The 21,389-nt window shown below is 43.3% G+C and overlaps 1 protein-coding gene across 1 annotated transcript in view; it reads right to left on the minus strand.

Moving 5' to 3' along the window:
- Positions 1–21,389, minus strand: part of EML5 (EMAP like 5) — a 101,113-nt gene that overhangs the window by 26,325 nt on the left and 53,399 nt on the right. Inside the window, exons 18-28 of the mRNA XM_035107512.3 lie at positions 20,883–21,085; positions 20,137–20,248; positions 19,401–19,528; positions 18,131–18,272; positions 17,609–17,761; positions 9,697–9,828; positions 9,404–9,492; positions 7,305–7,481; positions 2,775–2,976; positions 1,761–1,887; positions 374–388 (exon numbers count right to left, since the gene is read on the minus strand). Coding sequence (XP_034963403.2) covers positions 374–388; positions 1,761–1,887; positions 2,775–2,976; positions 7,305–7,481; positions 9,404–9,492; positions 9,697–9,828; positions 17,609–17,761; positions 18,131–18,272; positions 19,401–19,528; positions 20,137–20,248; positions 20,883–21,085 — 1,480 coding nt within the window. The remainder of the gene's footprint in view (positions 1–373; positions 389–1,760; positions 1,888–2,774; positions 2,977–7,304; positions 7,482–9,403; positions 9,493–9,696; positions 9,829–17,608; positions 17,762–18,130; positions 18,273–19,400; positions 19,529–20,136; positions 20,249–20,882; positions 21,086–21,389) is intronic.

Raw genomic sequence — 21,389 nt, forward strand, 5'->3', positions numbered from 1 at the left:
AAAAATTAGGGGGCATCATATACACGGATACATCTCCCCCCATTTTCTTAAATCTGAGCCCCCTAAAATAGGGGGCGTCTTATACATGGGAGAGTCTTATAGTCTGAATGACTGCTCCCCACATTAAACGGGGGGTGATTTTGCGTGGTCGCGCGCAGCCCCCTGGACTGCAGAGCGGCTACATGGTAGTTCGGATCTGGCCACCACCTCTCCAGGCTGGATACCTGGGGTCTCCGCCATTGCATCATTGTATTCCCTAGGATTTTGTCTATATATGTATTACTTGATGTTATATTACTTGACGTTATAATTTTCCAAATCAGATAAAATATACTTTATAGTGAATGTTTTATATATGTAAGTAAGTTCTTACCTTACAACCCCTTGCCTTCACAGGAAGCATAAAAATTAAGCAGGAATATTAAATTATGAACAATATATATCATAAATCTAGGATAAAGAAAACTGAAATTAATTGAACGGAACAAATATTTGTTAGCCAATTCTAAACTCACATTTTGTACACAGGCATTAAGACCCAAGAACGAAATAAATGCATCAAGTCTAAAGGTCATTTGTGTGTAAAATTCAGTGTGTGCCTCTGTAAAATATTTGTAAGCAGAGGAGTACTATTTTCCTGGATGTCACTTCTGACTGTTTTCCAAAAGATGGATCTGGCATGCATGTTTGCTTCAGACAATGTATTTTGGAATTAGTTTTCCAAACCACAGTTCAAAATGTAAAGGGAAAATTTGCCCACAAGTAATTAAAGTTGCAGAATTAAACATGCCCACTTAGATGCAAGGACTGAAGATGCCTCTTGCGTACACTTCTAAAATTATTTGACAAGTACTTAAATGCTTGTTTAACCCTACCTGCTTCTCAAAAATTCCATCCTTTCAAATCTTCAAATGTCTCAGCGCTTGGCTGGATGCCTGCAGTTCTGTTATACAGGTAACTCGTATCAAGGATTACATTCCAGTGATGGCACATATACACAAAACTGGATATATTTCAACCAGCTTCTTTGAACTGCTCCTGCATGAGCAATATTACCTCCCAGAGCCAGTGCACCCAAATGGGTCTTAGAGCTCCCTGCCCTGCCAAGACAGGGAACTTACTGGGCTTGGGGAGACACTTAAAAAAAATTGCAGGGTTGTCCAAGATCTTGCAAGAGCCTCCTAGACCTCAGTAAGCAAATTCGAGAGCTTTAAAGCTCTTCCCACATAGGGAAAACCCTGCACAAAAGAGTTTTTAAGTTATCCTCCTTCCGTGCTTTTAATTTGCATTATTTAAACATTGAACATTGTGATTGCACGTTAAATGTGCGTAAGTTGTAAGTTGCCTGCATATTCACAAGATCACAGTACAGCGGGGAGGAGGGAGTACATCTAGCACTGCATGACTGTTAGTGGCCAGCTTTAATAGCACTGATCACCTGGTGGTAGTGGCAGTGAGGAAGTATTATTCCATGCACCCTTGTCCCAACAACAGAGAATCAAAGCTATCACTGACTATTTGTTTGCTACTACTGGTGTTCATCGGCAGTGTATGTGTGCTATTCACTACTACATGTGAAAATATTTTACTCTTGGCAAACATTCTTAGTCCATGAAAAGTTAAATGGAAATATTATCCAATATTTGAGCACAATGGTTCAAAACCAAATAGGAAAAAAAATCTCAGCCCCTTTTATGCACACATGCCCCTTAAAATTCTATTACAGTATGTCATAAAATTACACACACACCCCAAGTTACCTTTCATCAACTGAAGGCTCTTTTAGCTGCAGATGAGGCTTGATTCCAAACATAGGTCTGATGTTGGTTGATAAGGCTTTGATGGTGTAATTAATTTCATTTTCTCTTGTGACATCACTGTCATATCCTAGTAAAATATTTATAACCACAAGAACTATTGGAACTAAGAAGTAGGTTAATTGTTTATTAATTTATTCTATTTGCATATAAGTGCACCGGAGACATCAAACAACAGTAGATAGGATCAAGACCAGCCCTTCTGTATGTTGAAGGAGTTCTTCAGTTCATGGGAGAACACTTTGCAGAGCCTGCCCATTGATGAGGCAGGGTGAAGCACCCACCTACCACTACTTCCTCCGCCAGCAGAATGTCCCCCGTCACTGGAGGTAGGCATTCCAGTGCACAACATTGCCACTCATCTCCTCCACCCACCCAGGGTACAGAAGACAAGCAGCAACACCTTGAGGAGTGCTCTGGTTCTTGCCAAGTTTGGCAAGGGGGGCCATCTGGCAACAGTGGAAGGGAATGGTACATTCCCATTTCACCTCAGGTGGCAAAACAGGATGCCACCAGGCACTGAGTGTTTGCAGAAGTAGCTGCAATACTGTGAAAGTTCCTGCTGGTGGAAGTGATATTTTTTGCCAGTTCCTTTACTGCATGCAGCACCTGTACAATCTCCTACACTATTGGGGTGTAGGAGTGTAGATTTCTAGTGGGCACAAGAAATCAGAAAATCACCTCCCCCACTTCCATGCGCACAGCTCTGTTAATGGATCTTTGGATCCCAGCCAACATAAAACAAAATTACAATAAATATAATTTACTTAGGATTTTTAAAGGCATTTAAAACAGTAAAATGGTTTTGCTAAATAATTAATTTGCACACATACACACACCCAAAAGAAAAAACCCTGGACCTTTCAAACTGACATTCAGATTATGGAAATTGCATTTATAGTGGGAAGAATTAAAACTGCTTTATAAGATTGAAGTTATCTTAAAATGGTTACTTACCCCCATCTTCCTCGGAATCTAGATCAGATTCTTCACTGTCACACTGCCTGGTTTCTCGATGGCCCTCCATCTCATGGGTCCACAGCATTAAAGAGGTGTCTCCACCTCCAACACTGACTAATAAACTGTCATCATGAGTCCAACGAACATTTGTTACATGTGTACTATGAGCCACATACCTCTTAAACTTCCCATATTTTCCCTGAATATGAAATATACAAAAAATGTAGAACATTTCATTCATTAGCATTTTTAAGCAAGGCTACAAAACATCTACAGTATATATGAGTCAAATTAACACTGAACAATATGCTGGGCAGTAGTGAAGGGCCTGGTGCGTCTGTGTCATTTACTTGATCTCCTATTGGCTGCAATGCTGCTGCATATCAGAATGGGAAAAAGACAGTCCAGCATTCCTGTTGGCACTGTTTGAAAACAATCCTGCTATGCAACAGCAGTGCAGCTGAAGGGAGGTCAGCTGAGAGCACAGCCTTTCCTCAGTATCCACTACTGTGATCCTACATATCTACATAGCTACTATTATGGCCATACAAAGACAAAGGGAGTGTTTAATTAAAGTATAGAACAGACAATTTCTCAGAAAAGGAATGGTTTGCCAAATTATCTCCAAATCAGATAAACTCAACAAAAGGAAACAACCACAAGGTAGTTACAGGCTACAGTATTTGAAACATTAATACCCTTTTTTCAGTACCAGAGTTACTCCGAACTCCAATGAATGACCCTTAACCACTGTCTCAGCTGCAGAGGTGTTATGGAATGTTTAGGAACATTCCAACATATATATGGACGTCTGCCGCACAAATTAACCAGGCAGAGGGCCTTCTCGACAGTGTCGCCCCTTATAGAACGCCCTCCCATCAGATGTCAGGGAGATAAAGAATTACACAACTTTTAGAAAACATTTGAAGTCTGACACTGCTCCCCTTTGTCTAGCCCTGACTCCTTAAGAATGCTGGAGGCGAACCCAAGGGAAGAAATAGTCATCCTCTTTTTTCCCCTGTAGCCTTGCTTCCACAACTATGTGTTGCAATGCCAGCCGAGATGTGATGCTAGAGGAATATCATTACTTGGGTTATGAGCTTGCATGGCCTGAGGAAGATGACTAAAGATTTTACTGGAACACCTCATACTTTCATTCTCTCCCCCCAAAAAAACCAAAAAAAAAACCTGTTAGAACAAAAATCCTAGAGCATTATCGGTGGGAAAAGCTGTGCAGTGGAAATGTGGTGTTAGTTGTGTGATTTGAGTTGTTGGTATGTGAATGGGGGATTGTGTAGTATGAAGGGATGTCAATCACATTCTTCTTACATTTGCGTCTTTGTCCAGGAGCTAAGGAGTTCTTACATGAGGGATCTCCCATTTTATTTTCACAACAACTCTGAGGTATGTAAGACTCAAAAAGAGTCCTTTGGGTACCAGCAGACCCGGGATTTTAAACCCAGGTGTCTCTAGTCCAAGTCCAGCACACTAGCCTCTGATTTGATAAATACATACATGTTCTAAAATGAATATCTTCAGCCTGAAATAGCCACTAGGAGTGGGGTACTAGATTCAACCAGTGGGCTGGAACCTTAGCTCTATAAAACCCCATGGACCAAGTTTAACAGGGGTGACACTGTGACCTAGAGTCACAATGATGTCAACAAACCATTTTTGCCCATGCAGTTTGAAATCAAACCAACTGGGCAAAAAAACCTGTGCATAGTACTTTCCAAGTACCATTTGCTAACTGGCAGTGCCTGCAAAGCCCTTTTTATTCAAACCCTGTCATCATATATGACATCAGCTGTAGGACAGGTGGGAATGGCACAACTTGACTGTAACAGCCTGGCAGACCAAGTGGAAAGATCTGTTAGACCTACCAGTAGTTAGGCCTGTGGGCCAGAAGTTAAACAAAAGCAAAATCAATAAAATGGTGACAACTAAGACCTGCTACACATATGCATACACATCACTTGAAAATATACCCTATGCTGGACTTCCAATCTCTGCAAGATGGTGAACGGAGCACAGATCTGTTTGCTCCGACAGATCTGAACCCCACGGAGAGTCAGGGGAAACGCCAAGGCAAGGCATACCCCCCCAAAAAAAAGTCTTGAGAGGGTTCTCAAGATGTCAAGGGCTCCAGCAGATTGCAAAGAGCTCTCCCGCAATTCCGAGACCCCTGCTCCAAAAGGCTCGGGAGAGTGGGGAAAAGAAGCAGGTTTGAGTGCAGTCTTGGCAGCAAAGTGCCTCCCTGGGAGCGAAGCCTTAACGCTCCAGCCACCAGCAGAGATTTTCCGTAACCAACATTCAAGCCGATGTGATTGTAAAAAGATTTACCATTGAAATTAAATAAGCTTAATTCAGCACCAGACGAAGGATTAAAAAGGAAGTCTGTTCTTCGGCTTCTGGGTAATTAACTGTACATGGAAAAAAGTGCAAGTGAAAAACTATTATCTTATTTGATATTTACGGTGTGGGCCTGCTGATGGGAGAATTGAAAGTAATTGAAACCCATTTTTTATTGCTTGACATTGCTACAGGATTTTAAAGCTGGCCATGACTTGGTACAGTATTTGTGTATGGAAAAGGGAACGTGGTGCCAGGATTCTGACAACATCTGAGAGCCGTTACACTGCACTGCCCTTCCAAAGCTTTTCCCCGGTTGCGGGGAGGAAAGCTTAAGGCAATTGAAATCTACTCTTCTTGGCTTGTTATCGATACTGGAGTATAAAAGTGGAAACTGGATTTTGAACAGCAGCCATCATTAAAACTGAACTCAGCAGAGGAGATTTGGATTAAGATATTTAAGGTACTCTGTTAGGGAAATATAAGAAAGACTTATCTCGGCTGGAGGGATCTACAGAGCACTGAACTCGGTTTCCTGTATATAAATCGGAATTTTAAGGATGGGAAAAAAAGCCGGCAAGAGAGGTTGATATACCTATTTATAAGGATCTTCAAGTGCTGCAACTCCTTATTCCACCCTGAGACATTTCAGAAAATTGGATACTGAATTTAGTACACTCTCTTCTGGACAATTAAGTGGTAATTCTTATGGATATATTGTTTCGGCCTCTTTTTAGGGTAGATATTTGTTATATATGAATATCAACTTAAAATTTGGATTTTATGTTAAATTGCATATGTGTATAAAGTAAACGGGTTGAAAGAAGAGGGATAGTGGGAAAGCACAGAAACAGTTACTGTTTACTGGGAACTTACATGGAATAGCCTTGAAACTGATAAGGTGGTGGTGAAAACTAGCTATTTTGAGAACAACGGAAAGACAAAAATATGATAATGCTTAAACGGTCAGAGTTGAGTCTGGACAGAAGGGCCCAAGTACAGGACCTGGGGGATAAATCTCAATTTGAATTGATGAATCTTTTTTCTGAATTGAAAAAAGAATTTATGAAAGAGATGATGAAAATTATGGCTAAAATAACAAATGAGTTTACAACTCAAATGGATCAAAGCATTAAAAGGGTGACAGAACCGATTGAAATAATAGAGTCTTGGACAAGGAGAACTGAGGAAGGGGATGTTCTTAGGCAAAAATTGGAGAGGAAGCCTAAAAACTGGGAAAAGATGACTGATATGAAGAAAATCCAAAAGAACAGGGTAGATTGGGAAGTTTTGTGGTTTAGGCAGAAAACACTTGAGGAGGTCATGGTGGAGAAAATGAGGCAGAAAGTACAACCTCTGAGACTGAGATAAGTTTGGAGGAAAGGAAAGTTTGGATTTGGAATTTGCCTCAACGGACAGATGTCTTCTGATGAAATTTAAGTACGCCTAAGTTAGGAAAAAGAATGGGAAATAGTCTTGGAAATGGTTATTGTTTATGTGGAAAAAATATTGTAGATATTAGTACATTAGCAGGCTTTGATTAAATGCTTGCAATTAGTAGAGATGGCTTCTAAATTAGTAGAGATTTTCTTCTAAAATTAGAAGAAAAAATAATAGTTAAGCACAGATTTGGAATGCAGAAAGTTGTTTTAAATGATATTCTAGATGCTTAAATGACATCTGTGTTAAATAATGGTAAATGATTTGAAGTGTTAGTAAGTTTTGATTAACTATGTGTAATTATTAGAAAATTGGGTAAATGGATATGGAAATGTAAGAGAATAAAGAACCAGAAGAGGAGATAGAGGGAAGTCTGGAGATTCCTGGAATCTTGAAGAAAATGTTTTGAAAAGATATTGCTATACATAGGGATTGGGGGTAAAAATGTTCTTTTTTATTGATGTTAATGTGGAATTAAATTGTGAAAAACAATAAAAAATTATTTAACAGAAAATATGCTCTATGTTGCCCTACAGATGAGCATGTGAATTGTCTCCATTGAAATGCATTGTGTCTGAGAAAATGTGGTACAATATGAATGCTTGATTTGTATTAAAGCTGATTCACATATACCAATGAGAGATAAGAATACAAGTGTATTTTCAATTATTGTAGATATGAAAACAGTAGGACTTCGTTTAAGTCTCATTATGCAAACACTGCATATTTACTTACTTTGGCAGGGTATCGGAAAAGCTTTACAAATCCAAAATCATCTCCTGTTGCCAAAACTGTACTATCACTGGTGAGGCATGAAGCAGTTACATCTGTAACTTCTCCAATTATTGGCCAAATTCCTTCACAGCAGGAGCCTAGAACACTTGTCCAAGATGTCCAGGAAATCTTTTCTGCCTATAAAGATAGCCTGTTTGAGAAAGGATACTTATCCATAGTTATACATCTTATCTCAGAGCAAACACCATAATCCTAGAGGTATACACTATTCACATCTCCCACTGAAATAATTAGATATTACCTATGACAACTGCAGTCAAAATGCTTTCAGTTTGAAGGAGGATCATATGGGTGTTTTATGAGGATGTGTTATCACCCAGTATTTGAGAAAATTTATTCCAATTACATTCTACTCTTCTTACCTTCACATGTCTGACAATTACCTTCACATGTCTGACTATGACCATTAATACTGTTTTGAACTATGATAGAACACTGTGTGAATGATACTTTCCCATTGTACAGTAATACCTTAAATAAATTTATTTTTATCATTTGTGTTGTAATAGTTACTTTGACTAATTAAAGGCTGAGAGCCACCATGTGAATACCATAAATGCAAACAGGAATTTGCTATTGTTAGCTATGCAGAAAGTTTATTGTTTCCATATTCAACAGCAAGAACGGTTGCTTCCATGGTTTGCTTTAATGTCCTGAGGAAAAACTACGGGGAGAAGAATTCACTACTTACAGCACAAGCCTATGCAAGATTTCTAGGAAGTAAGCCCAATTATGTTCAGAGGTTTTTTTCTCTCTCTCAGGTAAGTGTGCAAAGGACTGAAGCCTTAATGTGTTTGTGTTCTTTACTTCTATTTGTAGGACATAATTTGGGAAGGTTTTCTTTATTTAAGGAAATCTGAAAGATTCCCTGACGTACCTTGACTTCCTGTGTCTTGCTGGTGATTAGTATAAACCATACTTGTAGCATTTGAATTTAATTCATATAGGTGAGTTTCTTAATTTCCCTGAAAGTGCAACACAGTAATACTCACTATTCTAATCTATTCTGGTCTTGTAAAACTATTTCATTGCTTGTTCTTAGTTTTTAATAGTCTGATTCCAAGACGGGCTGTACCACTAGGAAAACATTTCATTTGAGGAATACTGACCAGTGTCCCATAACAATGCAACAAACCACAGCATTAAGCAGAGATACTAGCTTTTTTGATGGGGGGAGTGATATTGACAACAATTTCATTAAGCAAGGAAATAACATTATTTGGTGATAAAAAGCGTTTTCAGTTTTTGTAGGGGGGAAAGCTGGTATTGCAGATGAAGACTCTATCCTTAATGACATCTGATAGGACTTTTGTAAAATGCCTAGAAGGGTATTGGGATCTAGTAAAAATTTACTGGTGTTTAATTTTCAATTTAAATTTTGGATATCTTGAAAAGAGAAACTGCAGCATTTACTTTCGTGGCTAAGTCTTTGTCCTTCACTAAAGAAATATATATAGGGAGGAAGTTTCACAATTTCTTTTTTACATATTGACAAAACAACAAAACTGAACCACATAGTCTGCCAAGGTCTCAAAACACTATCACAATTGATAAGGCAGAATTTAGATCTCGCTCACTGAAGGGATTAGCGTCCCAGAAGCTTTGGAGTTTAGAACATCAACTTTTGCATTCTGCCACTAGGTGGACCTCAAGTCCCACCTGATGTCATCTGACATGCACAAGCAAATAACATACAGGCAGACACCACCACCCCCTTTACACACATTCAGTATGTGTGCAACCATGTATATGCGCATCATACCGAACCTGGAAGTGACCCAGAAATGTTATTAAATACATCACTGAAACGTTACTGAAAGATGGGGGCAGGGTGGGGGCGGAATGGGGTGTCTGCAGGCTTTTTCAATAAATGTCAATTATACACGATTTCACCAATGCGTGTGGTGTCTCAGAATGTAACCCCATGTAAATGTGGGGCTGCCTGTTGTGCCTTCAAAATTATGTAAATGACAAAAAGAAAATATAGATATTATTTACAAAATTGTACAGTATTGGAACTGAATTGTAAATCTTCTTACCTCTGTACTGGGAATTATCTGTTTTTTCCCCCGAGGAGCTTCAAAAAACAACTGTTCCTTAGCACCAGTGTTCACTTGTAAAAGCTTGCCTAAAAAATGTTCAGCAAATACAAAATCTTATTGAATACTTTTTTGTTTGTAGTTTGTTAACACAATATTTATTAATTCACTTCCTATTAAAATTTGTGAGAAATTCATCACTACCATTTGGAAATGCTGCACAAAATTCATGCATAGTTTACATTTTCCAAGCTACAGAAATATAGTCATTTTGCAGCAATTGTATTTCTTACCTCTAACATCCCAATCAATGTGTGTCACATAACTGGAAGAGCCCTTGCAGATTCCAACCCGCTTACTGCTCATTACATTGTAGATATCTACAAATGTATCATACGATGCTACAGATAAGTATTTTCCAGCACCTAAAATGCAATCATAAGGAGATGAATACTTTCCCAAGTAACCTGATTTTCTACAAAAATAAATGTTAATCACATAATCTTTGGAAATGTCTTATTTGTAGTTTTGAGGTATGGTTTATGTTTCATGCTATCTTGTTAGCATTTGATTGCAAATTATTGCAAACCTACGCCAAGGGGAGGGGGGAGCAGCCCTTAAGTCAAAAAAAGCAATTATATATGGAAAACATGTGAGGATAAATACTGAGGCAATGGGTATCTCTAGATAAGCCTTATTACTGTAAATGGGTTGTTCAGACATTGCAAATATGTCATTGGGAAATATTTTATTTTTTAATGTATTTGATTTTCCCCAGGAAGAGCAGATCTTGATTAATGGGGAAGAGGGAATACGGGCTCGCATTTTGATACCAGCGATAAATATCCATCTGGAAGAATCTTATGAAGAACAAAATGTGTCATGAACTGCAGATGCAGATACAACCTTAGTTAATCTTCAGTTACTACCCAACCTAGATGTAATTTATGATGAGTACAGACTTAGGGAAAATAGGGTTCATGGGGCCAAAAGCATTCTACTGCTAATCTTAAAAGGCAAATTCATACACTTTGAAAAGTGTTTAATGAAATAATGTTATGGGTTTTTTGGGTGTGTGTGTGTGTTCAGCCTTCATGGTGTTTTATTGTGAGGGACAAGGGATACAGGGAAGTCCCTCCCATCTTAAGTTCCAGCCCATCCCCAAGCGCTGGGGAGAGCAGGGAGAGCTCTGCCTCCAGCGGAGAGTCAGGAAGTGGTGTCCGAGGCTCAGGCAAGGTTGCGGAGCCCATGCCCCAGGTGGGACAGGAAGGTGCGAGCACGGGGGGAAGGCCAATTCCCCCAACTCCGGAATTGCGACGCAAACGTAGGGGGAAGAGGTTGGGTCTCCCAAAGCTTCTTTGCTGGAAGAAAACGCGCCAATCTCCATTCGGAGGTTCTGACACCTCACCGTAAGCATGTATATAGATCGTTCTGACCACTGTAAATAATCAGCACTTAATAAAAGTCTAAAAAGACTATGCTGCGAGGAGTCGTTACTCTAGAGTAGCCACATCAGCACCTCTGACAGCAACCTCCGAATCTTTTTTGGCTACTTTGGAGTGCCGCGATGAGCGCGCAAGAGGCTGAGCATTGGAGGCTGGAGGCCGAAGCGGCGAAGCAGGAACCTGACAGCGCAGGCCCAGCAGCAATTACATGCCGCTCAGGAGGAAGCGCGAGGGGCGCGGGAGGAGCTGAACAAGCTGGTGGAGCAGGTGAGGACGAAAGAGGAGACTGAGAAGCAGCTAAGGGTGATGGTATTGGACCTGCAGAAAAAGCTGGATGAGGAAAGAGCAGCGAGAGGTGGGGGCGCGCCCCAGCCACAGCTAGTCCAAATGAGAAGGGGACAGACCCTAGTCACCAAGTTTAGCGGCGACCCTAGGGAGTACCTAGGATTTGAGACGGAAATAAACTATGCGCTGGAACTGCATGCAGCGGAATTCCCAGATGACGCGCACAGAGTCTCCTTTATTATAGAGCATTTGACTGGGGCCGCCCGCGAATGGGTCAGACCGCTCATCGCACAAAAAAATGATTGCATGAAGAACGTAAAACTATTTTTAGAAGCTTTAAAAATTATGTACGCTAGTGACAGTGAAATGGAAGCCACAAAAGAAGAGCTTCATAACTTAACACAAGGAAAATTAACAGTTAGAGAGTACTGGGCGAGATGCACCAGCACAAACTGGGGTGGGATCTGCATAGTGATCCAGTGAAATCAGCTTTCTATCTGGGCTTGCACTCAGACGTTAAGGATGAGCTGGCGAGAGGTCCAAAACCGCGGACTATGGATGAGTTGAGCAAAGCTGCGCTAGCGGTGGGGGTGAGGCAGGAATCCCGATGGAAGGACAAACAAACGATGCGCGCAGCAAAACCTTGGTTCCCACGCTCCCAGGACAGACCTCATCACCAAACCCCACCCCAGGGCCCACCCCAAGCCCCGCCCAGACCTAGCCCAGAGCCGGAACCAATGGAGATCGGAGGAGCGCGCGCGCGGGCTTTTCAAACCCCGGCACCACAGAAACGCAAAGAGGGGAGGGGAGGAAACTGCTTTTTGTGCCACTCCCCCAGTCACCTCGTCAGGAATTGTCCGCATCGCCGGGAATGGCAGGGAAGGGCGGGAACTGTTATGCCCGCCCCCACAGACTCAACGCAACAGCAGGGAAACGAGACAGCCTGGCTGCAGGAGACAAGGGGCAGCAGCCAGGCGCAATCGACGGAAACCAGCCCCCTCCCTCCCTCCCTTCCACAGAGGGGCAGTGCCAGCCCAAACCCCCCAGAGCAGGGGTGGTTCTAGAAGTGACTCTGACACTCCCTAATGGGTACCCACTGACGGTTTTAGCGTTAATCGACTCGGGGGCGTCTGCCTTTTTTTTTCCAAGAAATTTTGCGGAAGCACACCAGATCCAACTGCTGCAGCTGGACTTTCCCCTGCACGTCTCCACCATTGACGGCAGGGAGTTACTGGGAGGGGCCATCACCCACCAGACCCCCCCCTCATGAGAATGACTGTAGGAAGGCACTCAGAGACACTGGCTTTCAACGTCACCACCATCTCAGACCCCCCCCCATAGTGCTAGGAATGAGCTGGCTAGCACACCACGACCCATCCATAAGCTGGCACCAGAGATGCATTACATTTGGGTCTGACTTTTGTCTGGAACATTGCATGCAGCGCCAACCAGGGGAGGGGCCACCGATAGCCACGGTGGCCACCATGCACGTTAAGGGGGGAGAGGCGATTCCCAAACAGTACTGGGACCTACAGGAGGTCTTCAGCGAAGCGGAATCCGACCACCTGCCACCGCACAGGTCCTTTGATTGTCAGATAAACCTGATACCGGGGGCAACGCTACCCCCAGCCAAGCTGTACTCCATGTCAGACCAGGAACTGGAGGATCTGAGGGAGTTCATCGACAAGAACCTCAAGCGGGGGTTCATCAGAGAAAGCAAGGCAGCAGGGGGCAGCCCGGTCTTCTGGGTGGACAAGAAAGACACGCAACAGCGCCGTCTGGTGGTGGATTTTAGACGCCGGAACAGCATGACAGAACCAGTGGCGTTTCCAATGCCCAGAGTGGACGACCTGTTGACAGCAGCGCGCAGGGGCAAGATATTCACCAAGCTCGATCTAAGGGGAGCGTACAACTTAATCAGGATCAGGGAAGGCGATGAGTGGAAGACCACGATGTTCACGCCTCTGGGATCGTTTGAATACCTGGTGATGCCCTTCGGTTTGCAAGGGGGCTCAGCATGCTTCCAGGCCTTCATGCACCACGTCCTGGGGTCCCTCCTCTTCAAGAACTGCTTGGTCTTCCTAGATGACATCCTTATATACTCCCAGGACCCAGTGCAGCATGTGAAGGATGTCAGGGAGGTGTTGCAGCGCCTGAAGGAGCACCACCTGTATGTGAAGCTGGAGAAGTGCAAGTTTCACACCAAGGAGGTGGACTTCCTGGGCTACAAGCTGTCAGACAAGGGGCTAGCGATGGATAAGGACAAGGTGCAGGCCATCCTGGACTGGCACAGCCCCAGGACGCGCAAAGATGCCCAACGCCTACTAGGCTTCGCCAACTTCTACAGGAAGTTCATCAAGAACTTCTCTCAAGTTACGGCTCCCATCACTGACTGCCTGAGAGGCAAGCAGAAGTTCAGGTGGACACAGGAGGCGCAGACAGCGTTCGAAAGCCTCAAGAGGGTGTTCGCCTCAGACCAGAACCTGTTCCATGTGGTACAGCACGCGCCACTGCGCATCGAAACTGACACTTCAGACCGCGCGGTGGGAGCCATTTTACTGCAACTGGATGCCAACAGGGAGTGGAGACCCTGTGCCTTCTTCTCCAGAAAGCTGACCCAGCCAGAGCGCAACTACACGGTGTTTGATAAGGAGCTTCTCGCGATCCATTCTGCGTTTAAACACTGGAGACACTTCCTGGTGGGTGCCAAGCACCCCATTCAGGTGTGCACGGACCACAAGAACCTGGAGTTCTGGAGAACAGCCAGGGTGCTCAACCAGCGGCAGATACGGTGGGCAGAGTTCTTCTCGCACTTCAACTTCTCCATCCACTACATACCGGGGGAGCAGAATGTCAGGGCGGATGCCCTCTCCCGCAAACCAGAGTACATGGAGGAGGAGTTGCCACCAGCACCCCGACACGTGTTTCCCCCATCGGCATGGTCCTGCGGAGCAGCAGTGGTGAGCGAGGCAGAACTCACAGCACTGACGGCAGCAGATGAGTTTGCCACCCGCATCTTCAGAGAGCTGCGAGGGGGGAGGGAGCAGGCAAAAGACTTTGAGGAAAGGAGGGGGTTGCTTTTTTACAGGGGAGCCCTGTACCTGCCCACCACACAGCTCAGAGGTAAGGTCCTCAAGCAGATGCACGACAACCCAACAGCGGGTCATTTTGGAAGGGACAAAACCACTCACCTAGTCATGAGACACTTCTGGTGGCCAGGGGTGCGGGAGGATGTTCGGGACTATGTAAGGGGCTGTGACACCTGCCAGCGAGCAAAGGTAGTCAGAGCAGCACCAGCAGGGTTGCTGGAGCCATTAGCCACACCGCACAGGCCGTGGGAAGTAGTGTCCATGGACTTCGTCACAGACCTGCCTTCTTCCAGGGGCAAGACAGCAGTGTTGGTGGTGGTGGACCTCATGTCCAAAATGTGCCACTTTATACCGTGTGCCAGGGCGGTCTCTGCAGAAGAGACGGCCAAACTGTTCGTTGACCACGTATTCAGACTGCATGGGTTACCCTTAAGGGTTATTTCGGACCGAGGCCGCCAATTTGTTTCCAGGTTCTGGCGGCGGCTCATGAACCTCCTGCAGGTGGAGGTCAGCTTGTCGACGGCTCGGCACCCGCAGACCAATGGACAGGCGGAGAGGGTCAACGCCATTCTGCAGCAGTACCTGAGATGCTACGTCAGCCAGAGGCAAACGGACTGGGTGGATCGCCTGCCACTGGCAGAATTTGCCTACAACAATGCGGTGCACGTCTCCACAGGGGTGTCGCCCTTTAAGGCCAACTACGGGCGCAACCTCAGATCTTTCCCAGAGAGGGAGGGGGAGGAGGAAGAGGAGGGCCCGCAGGCAGAAGATTGGGCGGAGGAACTGGAGACGGTGCACCAACAACTCCGGGAGCACTTGGAGAGGGCCAAGGAAGCGTACAAGAAGGGGGCAGATCGCCACAGACGACCGGGGAAGGTCATCAGGGTGGGGGACAGGGTTTGGTTGTCCTCTGAAGGCCTTCCCACCAGAGGGCGATGCAAGAAGTTGGCGCCCAGGAGGCTGGGCCCCTTCACGGTCACGCAACAGGTCAATCCGGTAGCCTTCAGGCTGGCACTGCCAGAGGACATGAGGGTACACCCAGTGTTTCATAGATCGCTGCTGTCGCCGTACAGAGAAAGCACCAGGTTCAGGGACAGCGATCAGCCTCCCGAGGGAGGGGGGGAAAGGGGGGACACCCAACAACTCAATGTGGCCACTGAGATTTTGGATTCAAGGAAAGGGGTGAGAGGGCTGGAGTACCTCATGGCATGGGAGGACACTCCGCCGTCCCACAATGAGTGGATACCTGCCACGGAAGTACAAGAGGAATTTTTAGTGGAAGAGTTCCACGCCCTTTTCCCCCACAGGCCCAAGCGCCCTGGCACATGGAAAGGGAGGGAGAGGGGGAGGGGCGGGAGGAAGGGATCGCAGGCAGCAGCTCTCCATGGAGATGGGAAGCGGAATTTGAGGATACGGAAGAAGAGGTGTGGGTTTCACCGAGGTCGACTACGTCAGAGGCAGGAGAGGACTGGCAGCACATTTTTACTCCCACCAGTTCTGACGCCACATACTTTTTGGGATTCCCGTCTTCTCAGGGGGAGGGGGAAAGATCGCCGGATTGGGGGGAAATTTTTACACCCACAGACTCTGACACCACGGACTTTTTGGGGTTTCACTCGTCCCCAGCAAGCGGAGAGCCCCTAGGGAGGGGGGAAGGGGAGCCTGGGAGGGGGGTGGATGTGAGGGACAAGGGATACAGGGAAGTCCCTCCCATCTTAAGTTCCAGCCCATCCCCAAGCGCTGGGGAGAGCAGGGAGAGCTCTGCCTCCAGCGGAGAGTCAGGAAGTGGTGTCCGAGGCTCAGGCAAGGTTGCGGAGCCCATGCCCCAGGTGGGACAGGAAGGTGAGAGCACGGGGGGAAGGCCAATTCCCCCAACTCCGGAATTGCGACGCAAACGTAGGGGGAAGAGGTTGGGTCTCCCAAAGCTTCTTTGCTGGAAGAAAACGCGCCAATCTCCATTCGGAGGTTCTGACACCTCACCGTAAGCATGTATATAGATCGTTCTGACCACTGTAAATAATCAGCACTTAATAAAAGTCTAAAAAGACTATGCTGCGAGGAGTCGTTACTCTAGAGTAGCCACATCAGCACCTCTGACAATTATTATTATTATTATTATTATTATTATTATTATTATTATTATGGTGCCTACATGATGCCCTTGTAATTACCGGGATCCAGAATCCAGCAAGGGTTACAATCTAATGCACGTAAAATGTGGGCTTCCTTTAATTCCAATATATTCCAATAGCTCTTTCCAAAAGAGTCAACATTTTCCAACATCCACTTTCTTAATGATCTCTTCTCTCCCTCAGCATTACAATGTAAATGTAAGGAGCTTTCAAATTGTCCAATATTTATTTCCTCAAATTTTAAGTGGCCTGAGTGCTCACTGGAAGGACAGATCCTCATGCCGAGGCTCCAATACTTTGGCCACCTCAGGAGAAGAGAAGACTCCCTGGAAAAGACCCTGATGCTGGGAAAGATTGAGGGCACTAGGAGAAGGGGACGACAGAGGACGAGATGGTTGGACAGTGTTCTCGAAGCTACGAACATGAGTTTGACCAAACTGCGGGAGGCAGTGGAAGACAGGAGTGCCTGGCGTGCTCTGGTGGTCCATGGGGTCACAACGACTAAACAACAATTACCTTGTCTCCCTCGCATCCTGCAGTACTTTGTATTCTTTTCTTAGGTTCATTTTATTAACAATCTTTTGTTTTTGTTTTTTAAATGTCTTTAACTGTGCAATTGTTGGGGAAAGGATACAGGTCAGTGGCAGTATGCATATTTTGCATGCAAGAAGTCTGAGGCTCAATTCCTGGCATCTTCACTCAGGGCTGGGGAACTCCCCTGTCTGCAGTCTTGGGCAGCCACTGTCAATTAGTATAAACTATACTGAGCTAGATAGTCTGACTCAGTAAAGAGCTTCTTTTTGATATGTGAACCCATATGAAGGACTCAACCAAGACAATTTCTCCCCAAAGTGATGTGATTCAAGATTTCCAGTTGTGTCCAGAAAATCCTCCAAGCATACAGCTACTGGTACATGAGCATTCAAATAAGTGCACATGTGTTCGGTCTGCAACACTTTCCCAGCCAGCACCCTCACAGCATAGTAATCTTAATTCAGAAAAGGCCTTAAATTGACAGCAATTGAGTGGGAAAAATATTGTCATAATGCCATTCTACAATTCTGAGTGACTTATCTGAAGCCAATTACAGGCAATTCTCAATTTGTGTGTGTTTGATGCATGTATGACCACGACCGCTGTGTTTGAGACTGGAAGAGGGCAGGGTGGGGTAGGATGGGCTTACACATGCTCCGCTGATGCGCATGATGACCCAGAATGTAACCCCTATGTAAATGGGGGGTTGCCTGTACTTACCAGGAGAAAATCGTATATCTGAAATAACGTCCTTCCTATGATGAAAAGAAACAAGATCCTCCAGAGTGTCTGAATTTACTATTAAGAAACTTCCATCATTGAGACCTACTGCTAATGCCTTCCCGTCAGGAGAAAAACAACAAGATCTTCCCCCTGCCAAAGGCAAAGAGGCATATTTTAGTTCTTACTGGAGGCCTGCAGGCATTATTTTGCTGGAAATTTTGATGTATTATTATGTTGCACTTTCAAGTGTTCAAATTGTTACATATACTTTCATTGATCCTTACATCTCTACAAGGTAAGTCAGTATGAGAGGTGGTAGTAACAACAACAACAACCTCCTCAAACAACTTGCATCAAAGTTTGGATAACCTATTTCCACATTACATTTTCAAAAGTTTAAATCTTTTTTACATTTTATTGTTCTAATACTAATATTATTTAACTCAATTTCACATAGATTCTAATATGAGTGAACAGCAAAATGTTTGCAAATTTGTATGAAAAGCACCATCATCTTACCCTTCTTCAGTTTTCGAACAGCAAGCATGCAATGGCTGGGGGACAGATCCCATATTCTTAAGGTTTTATCATCACTTACAGTGGCACAAATAGGTAAATGAGGATGGGTAGCTAAACCCCAAACTTCTCCTTCCATGTGACCCTATAACAAAACAAAAGCAATTTAATTTAATTTGCTATATTACAAACAAGAATTAAGAATTTATTTAAAAACAACAGCAGAGGATGCAGCCAACTTATTAAACCACACTAGAAATTATTATGAGTTTGAGGGCTGTAAATTACTATGTTTTATTGATTGTAAAATAATAATAATAATAATAATAATAATAATAATAATAATAATAATAATCTGAACTTTTTTTCACAGTGCTTTCCAAGCCAATTGGTGGCACATGGGAAGTGCTGTTCAAGGTGCTTTGAAGGCACTACCAATAGCCTGCAAAGTCCCTTTCTGCAAGTTCCAGCTTTACTTGCCTCACACCTAGGCATGGCTAGACTAAAACAGCCTCATGGGCTTGGTGCAGGGGCAAAACTAGGCTTTACTGTATTTCACCCAGGTCAAAGACCCAGTTTGGCACACACACCTCACACACACACATTTATGCATGTACACACACACAGAGAGAGAGAGGCTGGGAGCCTCAATGGCATCCCTCCTGGCTACCCTGGCTACCCCCCACCCCGTAGATACAGCACTAGCTTGGGAGACCTAAAGGTTCTCCACTCCTGGCACAGACATTACTATGTAAGTGTTCTATATTTTAAGAACTTGTACTTGAGCTTGCTTTTCTCTCCTCCCTCCCATTCCTTTTTCCTCATACATTATGTCTTTTTCAACTGTAAGTTTGAGGGAAGAGACCGTTTTAGTAGTGATTTTTGAAAGCTGCCGTGAAAGCCTTTTAGGCTAAACAGCAGGGTATAAATGCCCCAAATAGACAAGCAAACAAACCCACCTCATCCCCATTCCCTGCACAGTTTTGCTAATCTTTTAAAATGGATTTTCTTCTTCTGAAGATGATGAACATGGGGGAAAACAAGAGAGATGACTGAACCAGTATCCAAGTTGCCAATCAGTAAGTTTGTCAAATGCTGAAGGCAGGAGAAAGCTGGAAATGTTTGTTTGTACACAGCCACAGCCTTACCACATCGATCCTAAATTGGCATTTACACCACCAATTATGAAACATTATTATAGCAGCTGTACTTTAACATTTCAAAACCAAAAATATTTTTTAAAAGAGAAATATATGGTTAATATTTACTGTACCTGGACAAGCAATGTTATTGGCCCACTTTTATCAACTTCCAGTATTTCACCATTCTTTGTGCCCACTAAAATATGACCATGTCCTAATGATATGGCACGTATAGAAGGGTTATCTTCTAAAAGGAGACCTAAATAAAAATACATATATATATATAAGAGCTCAATTTTGGATGAAATCAATATTTTAATTGGAAAGCTTATTATTTGCTTGTTTAATTTCTAACATAATCCTGGCTCGAACAGAAGGTTCAGACTTCCCAGTCTCTCTCTTTTATCTTTGACTTCTGTTAGGCAATCCAGTGCACACTTACCTGGAAATAAGTCCAGTGGAATTCAGTAAGACTTATTTGGGAGTGGACATGTATGGGTTTTCTCTTTTCAATCCACTTTTAAACATCTTCCTTCTGACAATTATGTACAAAGGACCATATTCTCCTCCCCCCCAAGCCCCCCCATCTGCTCTGGAGGTCCAGGAGAACCCCCAGAACAGCACATGGGGGAAGGATAGGGAAGATTGTTTTGTCAGTCAAGCAGAGATGCTTGCATTGATAGAACCATCTCCTTAGCATGATGTAGAATACAACAAAAAATAAACGGTGTCTTAGCTGAAACCTGTTTCCAATTTTGCCTTGACCCACATGAAAATATGCAGAAATAAATATATAGAACAGCAATCTAAGCATTAACGAAAGTTCAAAGAGAGGCATGATGAATGAAATAAATAAACAAGTGTTACCTTTGGAGCCAGGGGCCAAGGCAGCCCTTTTGATGGCATATGTTTTGAGACACCGTTCAAAGGTGTCATCCCAAAGAGCCACAACTCCATCCTTGCCTCCAGTTACAAATCCCTGAAAACATTAGAAATATTAGAAAGCAGAAAAGTTCTGTGGTACAGTAAACTTTAGTATGGTATTTAAATATTAATCCTGCTCATCAATCATCCCAGTACTACAATCTTGGATAGCATATCTACAGCAATCCTCTTTATCCATACTTCTGAAGTCATGTAGAACAGTAAATAAATATGAATATAGCCAAGATGAATATATTATTTAAACTCAGATTAGCAGGGGTGATATTTCAATGATGATTCCAGCTTCATTCTAAAATGTGTTAGAAATCCTATTCAAATCACCAAAAAAGAGATTTAACTTTAATTGTCCTGAGAACAGTGGGACTACCTGTGTGCTTTCAATTTATTTGCACTTAAATATTACTTTAAAACAAGCTACCGGTAGTTAAATTTCTTCATTGTAAAAAACATCATCCATATTAGACTGTGCCGCATTAGGGGGCACTAGAAAGCTTTCAAAAGCACTTCATTATATGGCAGATGGTTCTCTTGTTAAAAGAAGAAGAAATCTTTTGGGGCCTGACAAAACACCAAGGCATGCCTAAAGTAGCTCTTTTAGATATTGGCTATACATTTTTTTAAAAAAACAATAAATTATTATTGATCCTTTTTCAATATAAGCCACTCACTTTTTCTAGTGCATGCATACTGAACACAGGGCCATCATGTGCTTTCACAGTTTTTATGAGGAAGAGATCTCTCCATATGCATACATCCCCCGTTGAAGTTCCAGAAAATGACATCTCTTCTGTCCAGCCATAAACTGCACACATCATTGTATCAATCTTCCCCATTGGACCTACATAGCCCTTTTTCCCAATCAGTCCACCACCTTAAATTAAAATTAAAATGAAATATTAACAATAAAAATAATTATTCAGAATTTCTATGAACATAACTACTGTATGTATTTGTATGGATGTCATTTTTGAAAAGACGATACAGGAACATTTTAAATGAAGTTTAATTTCCTTTTTGTCACTTTCATTTATTAAACATGCAATTTCTTTTGTTCCAAAATTGAGAGAAAATCAGCAAATGGACTTAGACAGCTCAGTTGGTAAAGCACGAGACTCTTAGGACTCAGCTAGTTTAGTAAAGAAAAGGCGATTTATATGCATTGTATATGCGATATA

This window comes from Zootoca vivipara, chromosome 1 (assembly GCF_965207765.1).
Source record: "Zootoca vivipara chromosome 1, rZooViv2.hap1.1, whole genome shotgun sequence".
Classification (NCBI taxonomy): Eukaryota; Metazoa; Chordata; class Lepidosauria; order Squamata; family Lacertidae; genus Zootoca; species Zootoca vivipara.